Below are 21,392 nucleotides of genomic sequence, written 5' to 3' on the forward strand. Positions count from 1 at the left end.
TTACTTAATACCCATAAAAAAAATAAAAAGTGCATCTTTAAAAACGCAAATACTCAACAGAATGGAATACTCTGCTACTGATGATGGGTGTATTTATTTCAACAACATATACATTACAAATAGGTACATACCACACGTGAAAAGAGAAATAAAAACAGAAAGAAAAAGTAAAATGTCAAAACAGAAAATGAATGAGCATTTCATGAATTACCTTCTAATTACATTTGTTAAAGAATTAACTAGTACAATTTTCTCTCAATCATGACTCAGAAAATATATGTATACATATACATGTTTATGTTTTACTGACAGAAATATTACACTTTATTCTTCAAGTCACCTACTAAACATATTAATGAACTTAACAAACATTCACATCATTTACTGGTGTAAAAACTAAACTGGAGCATCATAATTCACACTTCAAAGAGGACAAATATCTCAATGTATGTTATAATTTGATTGATAAGTTATGCTTAAGTATTAATTCTTTGATAATAGCTTTTTATTACATTTGCAAAGTCATAGTATAAAATCCTGGCTAAGCAAATAGGAAATTCTTGGACAAGAGTGTTCTAAATAGATCTAGAATAAGCCAAATCAATCAACGTGTAACATAGAAAAAAGACACAGTTAAACACTTCTAGAACCATTCAGATAGGAATGTAACCAGACAACTCCAATCATACAGACAATGGTGTAACTAGATAGTTCTGGAATCGACCAGACAAGGGGATAACTAGACAGTTCTGCTATCAATGTATTCTTAAGATGGCTGGTATGAGCACCAAAACTTTAATTAAAATAAAGTACAGAACAATGGTTCAACCTTCTTAGATTATCTTCAGGTTAACAGAGAGTTTGCAATTGACCATTGGTGGGTGCATGTCTTACAGACAAGAGTGCAAATGAGTATAAGATTGTAAAAAGAATACTAGTTAAATATTAGGTGTTCCTTTATACTGTTTTAATTTTGATTTGGGTTCTTGTATAAGTAGGGTTTCTTTCACTTTGCATCTGTTTGTATTCATTTCCCTACTTAATATGTTGGTGTTTTCTATGGTTATGTTGTGCTTATTTCACTTATAGTGTTCAAAAATGTGTGAAGGGGTATTTTTATGTTCTTTGATTCTGCAATCATCCAAACAAGGATGTAACTAGACAGTTCTGGAATAATACAGACAAATGTATAACTAGAAAGTTTTGGAACCATCCAGGGAAGAGTGTAACAAGGCAATTTTAATGCCCAAAATATTGGGTGTAGACAGTTGATTATTGTATATAAAAGAAAAGATGGAACCATAAAAAATGTATAGCTAAATAGTTCTGAAATTGACAAACAAGAATGTAACAAGACAGTTAGAGAACCATACAGACAAAGATTTAACTAAATAGTTCTGAATCATACAGATGAAACTTTAACCAGATGGTCCTTGTATCAACCAGATAAGGGTATAACCAAATGGTTTAGTAAAATACACAAGGGAGAATCTTATATTTAAGTGTAAAAGGTGTGAACACAAATCGAGTAAAATCTAACACAGACTCAGTGTAGCTATCCTGTGAGAAATTAAACAAACTTGAAAGAATACATTTCTTACTAAGGGCAAGGTTTATCTCAACTACATTGGGTGTGTATTATATTTACAGATTTAATCACTTCTAATTAAAGGTTTACTGTACAGCAGAGTTAATAAACTGACTGAAAAGATGCTCAAATTTAATCAGTGTATTGTTAACTTGTAGAATTAAGAATGCTACTATTAAAGGAACTTTTATTTTCACATAACAGCAGACTTATCACTAATTAAACTCTTATGATAAACAAATCAACAAATGTATAACTACAAAACAGTGCATACTCCAGATAAAAAATGAGATAGTGTTTGAATATTTTTCTCAATATTATTATCATATGAATCACACCAAGCTGCTAACAACTGCCATGTTTATAATAATTGTTCATTTTGGTAACTTAAAAGCATAAAATACTAAGCACATGGTACGGTGGAGGTTCTTGATTCCAACTTTTAAATTGCACTGCATTAATTTAAAAAATGTTCACTTTCAAAACAAAGAACTCAGCTTTTGTACATATCTGACAATAGAAAAATGCTTGGGATATTTAGTTGTCATGTTTTATTGGTCAATATTCATTAAAAAAAAGAATTATATACATACTAAAATACCACTAAAACTGAAAAAAGTGTTCTCTGCCAAGAAGAATATTGATTATTATAGAACTTACAATACAGATGCACTTAGTCTCCTAACAGTTATGTTCAGAAGTGCAACTGACATCAAACCTCTTGTGAAAGGAGCCCATCAGCTGATTAAATTATCATTGGAGCACAACATCTAGTGTAATGATCACTGGTGCCCAAAAGCTGGTTTAGTGGCCACTGAAGCCGAGGAGCTGGTGCAGTGATCATAAGAGCCCAACAGCTGGTGTAATGGCCACTGGATCCCCACAGCTGCTTTATTAACCATTGGATTTTAACAGCTGTTATACATTGATCACTAGAGCTTAACAGCTAATGTAGTGGCCACTTGCACTCAACATCTAGTGTAATGGCCACTAGAATCCATCAGCTGTTATAATGATCACTAGAGCCCAGATGCTGGTGTAATGGCCACTAGTACACAACAGCTGTTGTAGTGGCAACTGGGACTCAATATCTTGTATAATTACCACCGGATCCCAGCAGCTGCTATAATGTCCACTCCACTAGAGCCCAATAGCTATTATCCAGCCAATTGGAGTCCATGGTTTTTGGGCAATAACATTGGAATTCCAACAATAAGATATTTTACACAAATTAATTCAAGTTTTCCTTCTTAATTTTCAACATAATTAATTGTTCTTTTATTTTTTCTTTTGATTAATAACATGTTAACATTGTCTGTGACTCCTTCTCTACAACCGATGCTCTCACAATACTTGTTCATGTTTTTATTTCTCCTTTTGTTATGCACTCCAATATCACTGGGCTTTTGAGCACCATTCATCCAGAACCACAACCAGGTTTATTCCAGATGGAAGTCTGAGCTGTGAAATGACCTTAACATATATGAATCTCAATACTTCTCACTGAGGAAAGATTTCTTGTTGCAGCATACTGAAGGACACTATCTAATCACATTTCTCCTCCAAAATGTCCATGAAGATTTCAATGAGGCTGTTGATACCTATAAGGTATCCATCTTCATGATTTCCCACCTGCCAAGGATCCCTGTGAGAAAGTTTCATATCAACTGGAGCTGGATGGGTCTTGGCAAAATCAATCAACCAAATGCTAGCTGTGTGATTGTCATGAACAAACAGGAGAGAACTACCAATCAGCTAAAGAAAAGAAGAAACAATTGAAACAAAACACACAGTACTTTAAAAGAACCTGTAAAAAATAAAAATGGTAAATGGGGAACATATATTTACAGAAATGTAGCTTGAAGATCACTATTTAGTATTTGAAAAGGAAAATATACAACCGAGTAACAAAATTAAACTCAAGTTAGTTTCTGAAAAACAACAGCCAACTTCATCAGTGTAACTAATGAAAAGGAAACTTTTTCTATATTTAATTGATAATAATGTAGTAGCTGTATAAAACATAATTTATTACAGAATAATAACTGTAGTCTTCACTTAGTACATCCATCATGAGGTAGTAACAAGCTTTCGGTATTAGTTGCTCATATCTACACAACATTTCCTATACTAGTTTTACAGTTTGTTCTTGCTAATATATATTAGCACAATATACACAAAACAGCTGAAATAACTTTTGTAGCTTTCACATTAAACATGGATTAGTTCTTAATCCTTGTGTCTTCGATCAATTCCCAAAATAGTAATGAAACATGGTGCTTTGACTGTTGTATTTAGATCCACTGACATCCAACAAGTGTATTAAAAAACTACAGGTTCAGGAAGTTAGTCAAAGAAACAGACATCCAGGAAAAGAAACAAATAAAAGTGAACTCATAAACAAAATCTTTATTCAGTATAATGTGCTCTCCATCATACCTACTGGCCAGATTATACTTTTTCTTTGTTTCTTATTGGCTACTATAATGAGAGGATTTCCTAGAATGTCCTTACTGGAAAAGGACATAAGGAATTCAGACTTAACATATCAAAATTAAGACAAAACAATAAAGTATGGTAAATCATAATCCAATGCTACATATGCAACCAATTATTCCAAGTAACAATTATATGGGATAAAAATCCTCATTAACTCATACCACTTTGTACAAATATCTGTGTCATCCATAATGAGGAGCTTGCCTCCTACCTTAACCTCAGCTATTAACATTATTATCATCATTAATGAACTGATATAAGTTAGAGGATTATGAAAACAGTCTTTACTAATTATATTAAGGATTTCCTTTCTTTTCACCAATAGTAAAATGGGAAATATAAACAATGACTTAAAGGTCTAGTTTCACCCTTGATTCACTGCACCTTCTACTATAAATTGCAGTGTTACCTATTTAAGGCTCATCAGTACAGTTTGGATTAGCAAAACAGTTGATCCCCTCTATAACATTGGATAATAAGTTTGGCACAATGCCATTACATTACACATATACCTAAATTAATTTAGGTTACTATACAATGAGTTAAAAAGGACACAAAAACCCATAAATCTCACCTCATTATTTGCAAAAAAAACAGAAGATTCCAAAGCAAGAAGAATTGCTTCCAGTCTTTTGAGGTATCTTTTCTGTTGGAGATATGTCAAGGAATAATCATACATCATCAGTTCTTTAGCTTAAGTATTACACTGTATTAAGTATGCTGTTACAATAATCAGATTATTATAGTTTTATGCTCTGGAATTCTTTTAAAAAAAGTGAATTTTCAGGTTGTTAAACACACTGTAAAATAAGTAAATACTGTAACAGAGTATATTTACTAATAACTTCCATTACTTGCCATTTGATTCTATTATTAATTATAACTGAATTTTAAAAAAGGAAAAAAAAGTTGAAATCCTTCACAATTTGCCCACCAGAAGTATTCAACTTGGGCTAAAACTACAATAAAATATATTTAGGATTTAACAAAATGAAAAACAAAAACACTTTCAGAGTCTCATTTGTTAAGCTTCTGAGTTATATATACTATACACTATCCACACCAAACTCCTATGTCTGTTCTTTAAATATATATAATTTAATTTTTTACACTTTAATAAGTTCAGATAACAAATACATCTCTATTTGTTCCTTTTTTTTCTTCTGTAAAAGTTTCTGAAATATTAAACTCCATCATTTTCATAGTTCTGCCTTGCTTGCAGCTCTGAAATTAAACTCTTTTGGCCTTTACCATATCATTAAAATAAGTTATGACTGATCTTTCTAGGCTATGGGTCCTAAACACAGAAAGAAAAACATACAAGACAAGACATGTAGATAAACATTAATAACTTGTTCTAGAGATAACAATATTTAGACAAGATAACCATTACCAACTTGTTTTAAAGATAACAATATACATGGCAGGATATCTAGATAACCATTAACAACTTGTTCTAGAGATAACAATATACATACCAAGACACCAGGATAACCATTTGTAAATAACACTGCTTTAGCAACTTGTTCTAGAGATAACAATATACATACCAAGACACCAGGATAACCATTTGTAAATTACTGCTTTAGCAACTTGTTCTAGAGATAACAATATACATACCAAGACACCAGGATAACCATTTGTAAATAATCGCACTGCTTTAGCAACTTGTTCTAGAGATAACAATATACATACCAAGACACCAGGATAACCATTTGTAAATAATCGCACTGCTTTAGCAACTTGTTCTAGAGATAACAATATACATACCAAGACACCAGGATAACCATTTGTAAATAATCGCACTGCTTTAGCAACTTGTTCTAGAGATAACAATATACATACCAAGACACCAGGATAACCATTTGTAAATAATCGCACTGCTTTAGCAACTTGTTCTAGAGATAACAATATACATACCAAGACACCAGGATAACCATTTGTAAATAATCGCACTGCTTTAGCAACTTGTTCTAGAGATAACAATATACATACCAAGACACCAGGATAACCATTTGTAAATAATCGCACTGCTTTAGCAACTTGTTCTAGAGATAACAATATACATACCAAGACACCAGGATAACCATTTGTAAATAATCGCACTGCTTTAGCAACTTGTTCTAGAGATAACAATATACATACCAAGACACCAGGATAACCATTTGTAAATAATCGCACTGCTTTAGCAACTTGTTCTTTTGTTTTTGTTGTCTTGAAGTCTTTAGTGGATGTTCCATCACCATGCTAAAATGAATATAGGAGAAACATTTAATTCAAGTACCTGAAAAATACTCAGAAGAAGTATCTCATTAGTTCATAATTTACTTTTGTTCCACAAGTGGTTATGTAGAATAAAATGTGGAACTAGTCGTGTGCTGTTCTCACTCTAAGATCAATGTCACTTTTAGGACATTAGGATATATAAAATAAAGATTTCTTTCTGAAGTTGCATTTAATGTATAGTATTAATTTATAGGTTGAAAACAAAATCATCCATCTTGCATCCATTACTGTTTTTATCTTATAAAATTTGTTTAAAAATAAAGTTTTTTTTTTAGTCTTCCAAGAGAGCTATAATACAGATTCATTAATTTTCTAATAAGAAATTTGATGTAACAATTCTCATAAAGCGAATAAACTGCTGTATCTTGTGATTTCATTATCAGGTTATTAAATAATTTTCTTTTCAAAAAATGTCTGTAGATCAGCCTATGTTAAAATGTAGACATGATTTCAAGCCATCAATATCAAAGTTATCTAATAAAGTAACTAAAGGATATCTTTATAACATATACAATAAAATAACTTATGTCTGTATATCTGTTTTTCTAATTTTCCAACCACTGATCACCATAGAATCTTCTTGCTGGTTTAGTGATAGCAAAAGATGAGATGGCAATCTCACCATCTACATAAAGCTAACAAAATAAATGTTTTGGTTGGTGCTGGGAATTTCTTTGTAAAATGTGTAGGTACATAAAAGATGTAAAAAATATAATTTTAATTTTTTACTGAAAGGTTGTTGTTCTAAAACGAAATATGTAAGCCTATACTTAATGCTTTTATAAAACTGCAAATGTTTTCATAAAGCCAATGAAGAGCTTTAGTAAAGAAAAAAGTAAGATATTTCAGAAGGTAGATAATGACATTTTAACATAATAAATTAATTATGTAATAAACAGATAGATAGCTACAATTCCTGGATATTTGAATAAAGATTAACTCAAGTTAAGATTTTTGTTTAGCATTATTCTTTCCACACCAGTAAATAATTAAGTGTAAATAATTAACAGTTTCATCAAAAATTTTTACCTTTATGCCCTCAATACGAAATCCTAGGGAGGCTGTTGAACTAATGGTTTCCCTCCACACCATGTATCGAGGTTTTGTAATAGCTTTCATTCTGTGTTCCTCCTCTGTTGGCTCTTCAGGATCAATATGAACCATCTTCTCATACATGTCCTGGAAGGAATTAATATTGTGTATTAAAATTACTCAAAGAATTTGTTTTTGTTCTCAGTAGGAAACTACATGTTAAGTACCATTAATATTTCATAAACATTTTAAATTAAATTACCAGCTAGTTTATTTTTATTTGTGATAATTGATGCACTTTGTCTACCATTCCTCAGTTGTTTACCTTTAATTAATTTTTATATCATCCATTTACTTCAACTCTAATACCTGTATGCATCCCATTATTACTGGTTTTTTTTTTATCAAGTTGTCCTATAATGGTTACATAATTGAACCATTTCTTTCTATCCTTTCTTTTATACTTGCTTTCTTATCTTGAAAACACAATGGAAATCACTTCTAAAAGTACTATGTACACTGTTTAACAGGAATATATCACTACATTAATTATGTTGGAGTTCGTTTCATCAAAAATGTACTCTGTACAAAAAAGATTTTCAAGTCCAAGATTCACCTTTCTGAGTTTTGACTTTTCCCTTGCTTTGGCCAGTTCTTCCTCGAGGTATGTTCGAACACCCATCTTGATATCCATGACACATGGACTTTCAAAGTCAGCTAACAAGTCCTGAAGCTCAAGATAAACTGAGACGTTTTAGTTCAGGAACTTTGTCACAAAACCTTTTACCTAATAAAATAGTTCTGATATGTTAACTAAATCAACATTACCTCTTGTACCCTACAGGTGTGTTTGCAGGCACAAAGAAAGGTGTGCTTCAACTAAAGACCAGTAACAGGTATGGGTAAGCTCAAGCAATTAAAAGTCTTGTTTGAAAAATGATGGTAAATTCATTGCAATATAACTCTATAATAATTCAATTAATCAAGCATTTTCTTTTTCACTAGAAGAGATATCTCCTGTCTGAAACTAGTAGAACCAATCCTTTTATTGGTTATAATGTGTGAACATGTGGAGAGGATATAGTAATCAAACTTTCCTTAGACTTTTAAAATAAATTATTTAAGAATTAGTTTGAACTCATGTGCTGATACATCAGAGTTTCTCTTAACAAGACATATAGTTAAGATGCTAACCCTAATCCTTGAATACTTGTATTTCTGGCAAAGATAACAAGGCTATCTGCTGCCATCCCTAATTTTGAACTGTTAACCAGAAGGAATGCAGCCAGTCAGCAGCACTCTACTGCTTATGTTAGGGGACTGACTGATACTCTTATAATGAACCCACAGCTTACAGTTATCCCTCAGATTTGATCTCAGCTCAAGAGCTTCAAATTTCCCAGCTCAACCACAGAGCCAACATGTACCCAATCCCTGAAAAAATTATTGGGGTTACTGTTAAATAAATATCTGTGATTGAAGAGAATTACAGTCAAGTCCCTTATTACTTCTTCTGCATATTTTTCACTGAATTTTTAGGTTTCTAATGTCACTATTATTATATAATTTATTATGAGAATTTTCAAATCAACCTGATGTAGCAGCTTTTGAAACCTTAATCTGCATTACCCTGGAAAATGAATTATCTACAAATTAAAGTTTATAGCTCCATCTATACTACTTCAATAAGAAACAAGAACAAAACTGGGGATAAAAAAACATGACAATTATGTTTCACAAATACATCATTTATTCATGACCATGGTTAAGTTGAGCTCCTTCCCACTTCTTACCCAACTTGTCACTAGGTCGATGTCAAGGTTATTCTTAGTTCTTTGTTTAAACATATATAAACCTGTTACAGAATATTTCAGTCTATACCTGACAATGCCTTTACTGGCAAACATCAGTACTTAGAAAGTTTCACCAAGTGTCAACGGTTCCAAATATCAGTTACTTGAGAAATTAGTGTTTTCCAGAATCCTCAAGCCACTAATGACAACGTAAGTACTGATGTTTTGAAATATTTTCTACACTTCTCTCGCATCATCTACCCTTAAATCAAATATAAGAAGTCCAAGAACTGGAATACTTTACACTGTGTTAATCTATTATTTTAATCGTATCACAATCCTTGAAAACAAAACGTAAACCTTGCAGAAGAAGATACTTTCTCCATCATCGCTTTCCACTCTTCCTTTAAAATCAGGAACAAATGGCTGTAACACATCACCCATTAATTGATGGAGACATATTTCTTCTTGTCCACACAATTTCTTCAGGATTGTTCCCTGTCCTCCTGACTTGAAGTTCCCTACAAGGTTACAAATACCAATCATAGTGTACATGACTGTTAGTCAAACAGCACTGCTCATTTATAATGAAAGCAAGTAGATGTAGAATCTCTACCAAAACATGTTATATCAGCTCAAAAACTGTAACAAATTCTTACAAAGTTGTTTAGTGATAAAATTACTACCCACTCTAACAGTTGATAGCTTTATGTAATTTTATCGATTACAGTAAACAAATTGACATGGCAGTTGTTCAAACTAAAGTTATCTGTATCACATGGTTTAAAAAAACGTAATGGAATACAGTTCTTTTAATTTCTTATTGAAAAAATACAAACTAATATAATGAAAATAAAAGTACTTGTAACAATCTTTTTTGAAGAATATACAGAAGCAAATAAAATTTAGACTGAAGACATGATGAAGACAAAGTGCAGCATTACCTTAACAACCAGATCAGAAACAAATGACAGCTCACCCTAACAATCAGATGAGAAACAAATGACAGCTCACCCTAACAATCAGATGAGAAACAAATGACAGCTCACCCTAACAATCAGAGGAGAAACAAATGACAGCTCACCCTAACATCCAGAGGAGAAACAAATGGCAGCTCACCCTAACAACCAGATGAAAAACAAACAACAGCTCACTGTAACAACCAGATGAGTTACTTTGTTTGTTTCTAGCTAAGTATAGAGTTATACAACTGTCTATACAACCAGATTAAAAACAAACAACAGCTCACCGTAACAATCAGATGAGTTACTTTGTTTGTTTGTAGCTAAGTATAAAGTTATACAACTGGCTATCTGTACTGTGCCTACTATGGGTATTGAAACTCAGTTTTGGGTATTATAAGACATCAGAGAGCCAACCATGTGAGATATAAGTGACAGTTTACCATTAAAACCAGATGAGAAACAAGTTATAGATTACTGTCATGTCAGGTGAAAAAACAAGTTACACTATACTTTAATATCAATGTAAAAAAAAACAACTAAACGTCTTACCTTGATGTCCAGCCAGCTGTACCCATGGATACTTCTGTTTCTTGTAAGTTTGTACAAATGGTGACCAATGGACAACATTTCTTACTTTTCTCCATGCAGATGGCTAAATTTTAATAAAATATGGGTTGAAAGACAAGAAAAGGTACAAATAATAGCAACGCCAAAAAAGTATTTAAATCAAATAATTAAATTCAAGTTGATAAAAATATACTATGAATATTTTTAATAGCACAAATATGTGGGTAGATACATCAAAATCAATAAATTTGAAGCTAATCTGACGCAGTTTATAACAAAAAGTGTTCGACTGATCTGAAATTCTTGCATGATGTTTTAACATAAACACACAGTTTTATGACACATGTGCCGCGGAATCTGGTGTTCAAATATTATTATAAAACGTTTATTTATTATAAAGATAAGATCAAGCAAAGGCATTTCGTTTCTGTTATATATATATATTAAATCCACTTAATCATAAACAGTAAGTTAAAAGACTACAGAAAGAAAATTGAGAAGTAATGAAGGATCTTCACGTAATTTTGTTAAATGTTGTATTATATAAATCAGACGTTTCAGCTATTTCTTTTATTGTATCTTTTGCAATAAAGATGGCGCTACTATAACGCCCTATGTAATATATATATATATCGGAGATTGTAACTTTTATACTATGCGATTTAAAATCAATTGTTGTATTTTGTACATATAACATATTTATATATTATATTGATAGTATATATGAGATAAAAATAAGAAATTACAATCGTTAAACAACGTCAAAATTATCGCAAATCTAATCATTATGTTAAAAAGAGTATCCTACCACAGCTTAATCGGACACAACAGACAAACTGACAGAAACGTCAGAACACTTCTACTGAGTCAAACTACAATGTATAAAGAAAGAAACAAAGACACTAACGCCAAGCTTGGTGCCTAAACATATTTTACTTTTATCAATACCAACGGCATTTAATAAAATCTAGGCTGTAGTAAATACAATTCAGGACATAGAAATGTGTTCGTTTTGACGCAAATCCACCCTGAGCTATTTGCGTTCTGTCCACTGCCGGGAATCTAAACCCCCGATTTTAGTAACCGTAATTCAACGCTGACCTATCGAGTGCACTCGACTCATTCCTTACCAGTCGTGAACGATATAAAGCCAAAGTGGTAATTCGAAAGTCATGGTTTTGCGATATGGACTATCTTAAACTCTGATTACGATGTTTGTAAAAGTACTCTTTATAGCATGTTACGATAACGTATCTCAACCAGCATCGGCTGAAAACGTAAGACACAGTTTAATGTTTAACACAGTTTGTTTGTTTGTTCATTACCAGAGATATGCCGTACAACAAACAGCCAATGTTTATCCGACCAGTTCTTGTCTGCCTCAAGAACCCTAGTATTATGGGTGTGTGTGTTTTTTATAGCAACGCCACATCGAGCTATCTGCTGAGCCCATCGAGGGGAATCGAACCCTTATTTTCGCGTTGCAAGTCCGCAGACTTACAGCTGTACTAGTGAGGGGCCCATAGTAATAAGAAAAAGGTCTTGATAGCACTGGATATAAAGGACAGAGAGAATTAGACATACACATAACTGCTTAGAATTACTTTAGTAACTGCGACTATTGCTAGGAGATATCAAATGTTTGTTACTATATAATTAAGTTAATGTATTTTAAACAATGATCGCTCTTTAGAATTTTGTGCAAATCTGCACGAGAGCTATCCGCGCTAGCCGTCCCTAATTTAACAGAGAAATACTAGAGAGAAGGCAGCTAGTCATCATAGCCCACCGCTAACTCTTGGGCTACTCTTATTATCAACGAATAGTGGGATTGGTCATTCCGTTTAAACGCCCTTACAACTGAAAAGGCAAGCATGTTGGGTGTGACTGATATATAAAATAATGAAGTTCCAATAGTTTTAACAAAATCTAAAAACTCGGAAGATTTTTTATGTTAATCATTGCTGAAATTTCTGTCACAAGCAATCAGCTGTTTGAATGATATATTCACACAGACCTGTTCACATGGAACTTGTTAACAATATATAAGTTTTGAATTCATCACCTGTCTTCATTAATATGAAATAAGGCAAATAATAGTATGCAAACCCCTTGAGCTCAAATAATAGCAATATTAAATATTTTGCTTTAAAATTGTAAAATAACAAACCTGTCAAATGCTCGTGCCTTTTGTTATAATAAGAGGCAAGTCAATATAACAAGCTTTTGCAACATTCATGTCGCTATAGTTGCATACGTCCGATAGTGGAACTTGGTAAGTTTGAAAACCCGTGTGAGAGATTGAAATGTAAAGGGTGCTAATTACTTCCCCGGATAAAAACATTCAAGCGTTCAGTTCACAAGTAAATACAAATCCGGGCCTTCACTTATCTACAAAGTTAATATATTACAATACCAGAAGAAATAGTGTGAACTTTAACACTCTTACCAGGAAGTGTAGAGTTCAATACTTCACCTGTGACCCCTGAAGGTCACCGACCTGAACACCAATAAAAATTTTAATTTATTGACAAACCCAGTGTAGAATAGTTAACTATAAACATCGTTCACTACCATGGTTATAGATAAGCAAAACAATAATCTGCAGGTATGTGCACCTGACATAGGATAGTTAACTATAAATATCGTTCGCTACCATGGTTATAGATAAGCAAAACAATAATCTGCAGGTATGTGCACCTGATGTAGGATAGTTAACTATAAACATTGTTCACTACCATGGTTATAGACAAGCAAAGTAATAATATCCAGGTAAATAACCTGATGTAGGATAGTTAACTATAAACATTCCTGAACACTACCTTGGATTAGTAGAATGTAAACACTTATTAGCACAGTTAATTCAGTCCTAATACAACTCTGAACGATAACTGTTGATCTTAGCAAAAATAATATACACACCAGGTACGGTAACTGGTTAGGTATGTTTATAAACAAAGTTTACAAGACAGAACACGAAGAAAGAACCAGAGACAGATTATTAACAGGGTGCACTGATTAGAACATGTAGGACTGAATGATGGATTAGACAATGTGAGATTAACAACATAGTCAACATGAAGATCAGTAACCATCTTCCAAATTGGTGTCACTCAATGACGTTACATGTACTATCTCTATTGTCAAATTCAATTTGTTTAGAATGGTTTTGATAACTGTTATAATTAGTTGAAGTAGTTACGACTAAAGAGTTTTGACTGAAGTGTTTTATCAGCACTTGTGGCTCACGCGTTTCGCCAGAAAGTTGGAATATATCAGAATATTTCATATAAAGAAAACATTTAGTATGTTTCTTGTACCTTTAATAAAAAATCGAGTCGCCAAGCGCAACGATCGATGTCTTACACAAGCAGTTTTCGTATGATAGAAATAGCTAAGCAAGATTCGTGTGATATAGACAAACATTGTTTTGTGTCACAGAAGTATACAAGAACATTTCGTGTCATACACACATACAAGTGTTTACAGCAAAGAAATACTTGAGGAATAAATTAAAGAGAGAAAGAATGAAGCTGATTAGGAAATGACAGAATTATGAAATTTGTTTTGTTGTTAAGCACAAAGCTACAAAGTCCACGACGGGTATCGAAACTCGGTTTCTAGCTTTGTAAGTCCGCAGACGTACCGCTGTGCCACTGTGGATTGGGGAGGGCATTACGAAAATAAAACAAGTTGTGATAATATTAGATTCACCATCACCTAGGGATGGATCTACACGTTTCTATGTTTTTCGCTGCGGCAAAGAAGGTTCGTTGTACTTATCATTTTGTTGCATTTCAGCGATGTCCGAGCAAATGAAAAACATACAGAGTTCCCACTCACGTATCTGATTCTACTCCAATTAACAATTTAGTTTTCTCGAACCACGGGACTCCAATGGCTGTCTGTCTGTCTCTCGTACTTGGGTATATATAAATTTTATACCCAGAAGGGTTAGGTACACCAAGACCTCTTCCTCCTTCCATTACATTGCCGAAATCCAATGTCTACCTGAATTGTTTGTTTGTTTTGAATTTCGCGCAAAGTTACACGAGGCCTATCTGCACTAGCCGTCCCTAATTTAGAGGGAAGGCAGCTAATCATCACCATCCGCCACCAAATCTTGGGCAACTCTTTTACCAACGAATAGTAGGATTGAGCGTCACATTATAACACCCCCACGACTGAAAGGAAGAGCATGTTAGGTGTGATATAGAGATTCGAACCCGCGACCTTCAGATTATGAGACAAAACGAAAGCTACGTATACACTGTCGCAATATTCTTAAATTTTATGATCATCTGGTGAGTAAAATAACAAACGTGACTCACTTTACTTTAAGAAAATAGATCTCAAGCAACTCAACCGGTCTAAGCTCGGGTATCTAAGGAGAGTATTCCTCTCTCAGTCGATTCCTCGTTCACTGTGTTAATAAAGGCAGCCAAACTAGAAACATCTGACAGGTCGCTTATGTCAACTCAATCTTTCGGGCTCCTTCCCATTTTCTGCCATATCTTATCGAAACTGGTTCAACAAATCCGTGGCAAAACTTTGTGACTCCCGCTAGAGGGACAACTCTTTCTTACGTATATTGTTTGTTTGTTAAATTTGGGATTTGTTGAAAACCATTACTAATTTTGGAGTGACAGACTATAGGGAAGGCAGTCAATACCACCCACACCGAACACTGGCACAGTTCGTAACGAGGGTAAGACTTCACTGAAAGACCAGAGCACGGATATATTTTTAGATATATTTGTGGTAACGGAAAGAAAGCCACAACCACTTTGTTGCACATATACATCCAAGTACATATTATTTTATAAATTTATTTCTGTGTGTGTGTACCATAATACCTTACTATACACACGCATTCCCTTACACTTATATGGAGTCCGTAATAAGAACCAAACAACGAATTCCATTTTATACCTTTAGAAATTCGATGCAAAACAGAAGCAGAAAGAACGGAACTGACGTACCTTCTACTTCTTATTTTAATACACTTTCAAGTTGGTATAATTGTATTCAAGGCGCATGAAAAAAAAATGACTTCATCAACAATGAGCCAAAAACCACATACGTGGTGTTCGCTGAGTTTGAAGAACCTCATGGAACCCTTCTTTTCAAAACATTTGACATTCTAATACTTCAGACACAACACATACAACTGTAAGCTAGCTTTAATAGATCCTGTCTAGTTCCAGACATTCAGATACATAGCACAGTGTAAGAAGACGGAAGAGAGTCATCAGAAGTCAGTGGGTTAGATTATAACGCCCCACGGCTCGGTGGACTCAGCAGATAGCGCCGATGTGGCTTTCCTATAAGAAAACATAGCCCGACATACAGAGAGAGAGAAGGAAATCGTATCTGGACCAAACTTTAACAACGCTGATTTTTAAACGTTTCAGATGAATAAAAATAAAGAACGTTACTAAATTAAAAACAGTATATAAAACTTGCTTTCAGTATACAATTATTGTAATTTATGCTAGTATCAATAAGTGTCAACGTCAAAACTACACTTCTGTAGCAACACCATCAACAGCAATACAACAATACCTGTTAACATCACAGTACTTCGACAGCAACACAAATTAACATAGCACAAAATTTCTATAACAATGCCAGTCAACAAGAACACAACACTTTGTGACGGATTTATTGTTACATATTTATTTTAATATCGATGTTTCTTTCAGTTAAATATATATTTAGAAGTGTATGTAACTTGTACTGTTAAATGTGTATTGCGAAATTCTCGCTTATTCACTAACTTTGTAGATTCTCTTGTGTAAGAATCAACAATACACTGCTGGCCAAAATCTTAAGGTCAATGAACAAAAAGAAAAAAATATGCATTTTGCGTTGTTAGACTCAACCAATAATTTGAGTAGAGGTTCGAAAGATAAAAATAAGAAAAGAAAAAACTTTTAGCATTTAATAGGGAAAATGTGAACACTATGAAATTAGTCCAAATACTAGCTGATCAAACGTTTATGACCATACCAAAAAGAAGTCCTAAACAGGGTAGGAAATGCCCAACAAGAGGTCTCTGTTGAGTTGTACGGACGTCATTGTGAATAACTGCAAACATTCGCTTTGGCATGGTCGATGTAAGCGTTTGCAGAAGGCTGGCTGGAATGTTATTCCAAGTGGTGAAGATGGCTTCACGAAGATCATGCACTTTTTGAAATTGACGTCCATTTCTATCCACCCACAAACATTTTCAATGGGGTTCAGTTCGAGCGAACTCGCTGGATGGTCTAAAAGAATCTCGTTATTCGAGATAAAAAAAAAAGTCCTTTGTCCTACGGGCATTGTGGATTGCAGTGTTGTCCTACTGAAAGATCCAGTCATTTCCACACAAGCGAGGGCCTTCAATTAATAAGAATGCTCTCTCCAACATGCCAATGTAGCCAGCTGCTGTTTGACACCCCTGTATAACCTGAAGTTCCATTGTTCTATGGAAGGAGAAAGCACCAGAGATATGATGGAACCTCCTCGACTGTGTCTTGTAGAAAATGTCTCCGGTGGGGTATCCTTATCATGCCAGCCAGTAATGTTGGAAGCCATCTGGACCATCCAGGTTAAATTTTTTCTCATCAGAGAACAAAACCTTCGTCCACTTTTCTACGCCCTATGTTTGGTACTTCCTCAGCAATGTTTAACCGAGCTGTTTCGTGGTGTAGAAGAAGGCGTGGCCTTTGAAGACGTTTACGGTTTGTAAAGCATTTCTCTCGTAGATGCCGTCTTATTGTTCTGGAGCTGTATTCTGCGTCCGTAAAGGCCTTAATCTGGTTCGACGATCGGCTGGTGTCTTGGCGGACAACCTGTCGAATCCTCCTGCTTAACGCCGGCAAAATTTTCTTGGGCCGACCACTTTAAAAATTCTCGTTCCGTTTCCCTCAGGGTCTTTTAAGAAATTTGCAACAGCAGTTTTACTACGCCCAATCTCACCAGCGATGGCACGTTGAGAGAGACCTTGTTTTTGCAGCTCGACAATTCTGCCACGTTCAAACTCTGTCAACTTTTTAGCCTTTGCCATGTTTTTACCCAATATAACACAGGAGATGTCAATGGGAGATGTTGACAACGCTAATGCTTGAACACAAATGACTAAATTTCGTTACGTGTTTACCGATTAACGCTTCGTTTCAGTATGATCTCAAACTTTTGACCAGCTAGTATTTAGGCTAATTTCAGAGTGTTCACATTTTCCCTATTAAATGCTAAAAAAGTTTTTTATTTTTATTTTCCATTTTCTTATTTTCATCTTTCGAAGCTCTACTCAAATAACTGGTTGAGTCTAACAACGCACAATGCATATTTTGTTCTTTATTTTCATTGGCCTTAAGATTTTGGCCAGCAGTGTATATGTTTTACGAAAGCACTAGCGTATCGTCAGTATTTCTAGAAATTCGCCTAACGCTTATAAAACATAACCAATGCGAGGCGCCAGGAGACAGTATATGTTGGTTAGCTAAAGTTGGTATACTATAAACCTCGGAATCTATAACTGTGATTAACACTCACTAATCAGGAAACTAAATATCTGACCAGGAACGTTTATAGATTTCAACCATACAAACTATCTAACTTCAGCAGATTACCATCGGAAGTTAGTATTTTTAAGAAGCCATTATATAACTTCAACTGTGAAAACCTCGGTTGTGATTAGCGAAGAAACAGCTAGCACCTAGATAAGAAAATTGTGTCTATATCAACTCGAATTTAATTCGCTCATCGTGATCCCTTGATACGATATTAAGGAAGTTCCGGATCAGACAGAAGATCAAATACTGTTTATAAGTTTGTAAAACTTTTGTTTATAAGACCTAGCATGGCCATGTGCTTAAAATACTCGACTCGTATTCCGAATATCGCGGGTTCGAATCTCCGTCACACCAAACATGCTTGCCCTCTCAGCTGTGGGGAGCATTACAGAGTAACGGTTAATCCCATATTCTTTGGTAAAAGAGTAGCCCAAGAGTTGGCGATGGGTGATGATGACTAGCTGCCTTCCCTCTAGTCTTATACTGCTAAATTAGTGACGGCTAACGCAGATAGCACTCGTGTAGCTTTGCATGAAATTCAAAACAAACAAACCTTTTGAATATAAATTACTATCTTCGGTAATAACTTTTCTTAATAATCGTCATTATAAATTGTATTATTCTTTGTATATTAAAATATACATTTGTATTAAGAAGGAAGTTGTGTGTATTAATCTTGTTGGCAAATAACATAACTTTGATACGTATTGATATTTAATTAACTTCAAAACTTAAATTACAATTTAACTCAGTTTTAGCCCATTTGAAATTCTAATACCAATCAGCACCAGCACAACACTTCTACAACAGTACCAGTCAACAACATTAACTTCTATATTAATACTAAACAACACCAACACACTTCTATCGTAATATTTGTTCACAACACTTTTACACCAATACCTGCTAACAACACTTCTATAGCAATACTCAGTAACACCAACACACTTCTATCGTAATATTTGTTCACAACACTTTTACACCAATACCTGCTAACAACACTTCTATAGCAATACTCAGTAACACCAACAAAATACTTTATAACAATACCACCCTACACCAACAAATCATTTCTACACCAAAGTAATTGAATATTTACTGTACCTCTAATGCGGTATTAATAGGTATTTATTCGATACATTAAAGCACGCATTGTTATAAAGTGTAAACACGTCGAACTGGTTTAAAACATCTTTTGTCTGTGTTCTGAATCAAGCAACAGCAACACTTCAGTAGTTTCATGGTGAAATTTGAGATGGAAAATATGACAGGAGTAACCAGAGGAGACCGGATTTACAACCTTGCCTGTAACAGGTTTAACATACTGAAATAATTTGATGATATTTTGACAACCGAAGTGTGGAAAGTTTCGCTACAAAATGAAACGTAATACCTTAAGGGATGGGTAATATAAAAATGAAATAAAAACTACAGGTTCGATTCTCTTCAACACAGTAAGAAATGCCACCCAAAGAAACCATATACGGCTACACAAAAAATGAGAAACTGGTTTAGCCATGTTTCTCCATCCGAAGCCATAGTGTTTAATTTCAGGTAAAAATACAAATATGAACGTAGTCAAATACACACAGACACACAAAATACAAGAAAAGCTTTTTCCTTGTATTTAATTCTATGAATAGAATAGCAGTTCGGAATATAGTGACAGAATGATCCAATAAATGTAGTGCCGTCTGTAACTGTTTAACATAACGTGACAGTCACAATGATCCAATAAATGCAGTGCCGTCTGTAACTGTTTAGCCTAACGTAACAGTCACAATGATCCAATAAATGTAGTGCCGTCTGTAACGTTCTAAACTTGTACATAATATGATGATTTATTCGTATCAGTAGGTCTACAACTTTACAGTGAAATAATAATTTGATACAGAAGTCAAATGAAATCTCTGTTAGAAATATTCCTAAAGCCAAACAAAGGCACATACCTGGAGATCAACTGAAACCAAAACCTACACTAATATGGATCGCTAAGGAATTACACTAAACTTTAATGGAACGTTTGTTTGTTTAGTTAGGTATAAAGCTACACAATAGGCTATCTGTGCTCTGCCCACCACGGGTATCGAAACCTAGTTTCTAGCTTTGTAAGTCCATGGACATACCGCTATGCTACTGAGGAAATAATAGAACGTTTAGACAAAAAGCGCCTTAGACAGTAAAGAATCAGTTCAAACAACACTTTAAAACCACTAATAGTGGCTGATAAAGCTGAGCACATATAAAAATCCACAAAAAGTACACTTGCTACCTTTACAAGGAGAAAATAATCCGCTCAAAATGGCCATTTATAATTCTTTTCATTATCGTTTTATTGCCACCCTACAACAAAAATGGTTTGGTACATTGTATCTAAATCTTCTGTAGAATACTAAATTAGATAATACAAGAGTCGTAGGTCTATTGAAAAGTCAATTAGTTTCTCCTATATCTTACATACGCTAAACAAAAACATCATAATTCCATTATAAATGTTGCTATCATTACCCCTTGATGTTAGCTTTCTTACAAACATCTCTTGTTCCTTTAAAAACCTTAAGTGTAGGGTGAAATTGGAATCACCATACATGAACATCAGACGGCTGCAACGTGTAGACACTCAATACTCTGTACACTATACAATCAGTATCTTCAAGGAACCAACCCCTGCATTACGTATGAAGCGAAAACCGTATTGACTAGATACTAGGTATGCTTATTATAATTACAACGTATAAAGTCAACTACCATGTCATGTAATTCTTTGTCTATAACTGAGCATAAGAACAGCCAGCAAACAAGGTTGATAAAAAAAACAACAGGGAATATAACAAAGTAGGGGAAAATTTGGAGATACTGGAAACCTTATTTATTCAAACTTCAAATCTCTGTTTTGACTCCACCAAATGTAATTTTGTGTCGTTCTGTCGGGATCTGGGAAGATCAGGTGTTTCGGAGACCTCTTCTTCCCTTCTGCATAGTTGGTGTTAAGATACACCATCGTGTGTGTTGCTAAATGCTAAACGAATTACATTCAAGGGCTGTGCACTGTTTGTGGTCTTATACCAATCCCTTTCAAAGCCGTGTCCATTCATAGGCCACG

At 34.0% G+C, this 21,392-nt stretch overlaps 1 protein-coding gene across 1 annotated transcript; it reads right to left on the bottom strand.

Moving 5' to 3' along the window:
* Positions 1–75: 75 nt before the first annotated feature.
* IP3K2 (Inositol 1,4,5-triphosphate kinase 2) lies at positions 76–10,866 on the bottom strand. Its single transcript, XM_076457646.1, has 7 exons — positions 10,713–10,866; positions 9,576–9,719; positions 8,022–8,149; positions 7,403–7,552; positions 6,233–6,334; positions 4,662–4,733; positions 76–3,343 (listed from the first exon to the last, which is right to left on the bottom strand). The coding sequence occupies exons 2-7, from the start codon at positions 9,640–9,642 to the stop codon at positions 3,134–3,136; spliced, it is 729 nt and encodes a 242-aa protein (XP_076313761.1). The 5' UTR covers positions 9,643–9,719; positions 10,713–10,866; the 3' UTR covers positions 76–3,133.
* Positions 10,867–21,392: the final 10,526 nt, after the last annotated feature.

Source organism: Tachypleus tridentatus, chromosome 9 (genome assembly GCF_004210375.1).
Source record: "Tachypleus tridentatus isolate NWPU-2018 chromosome 9, ASM421037v1, whole genome shotgun sequence".
In the NCBI taxonomy this organism is placed as follows: Eukaryota; Metazoa; Arthropoda; class Merostomata; order Xiphosura; family Limulidae; genus Tachypleus; species Tachypleus tridentatus.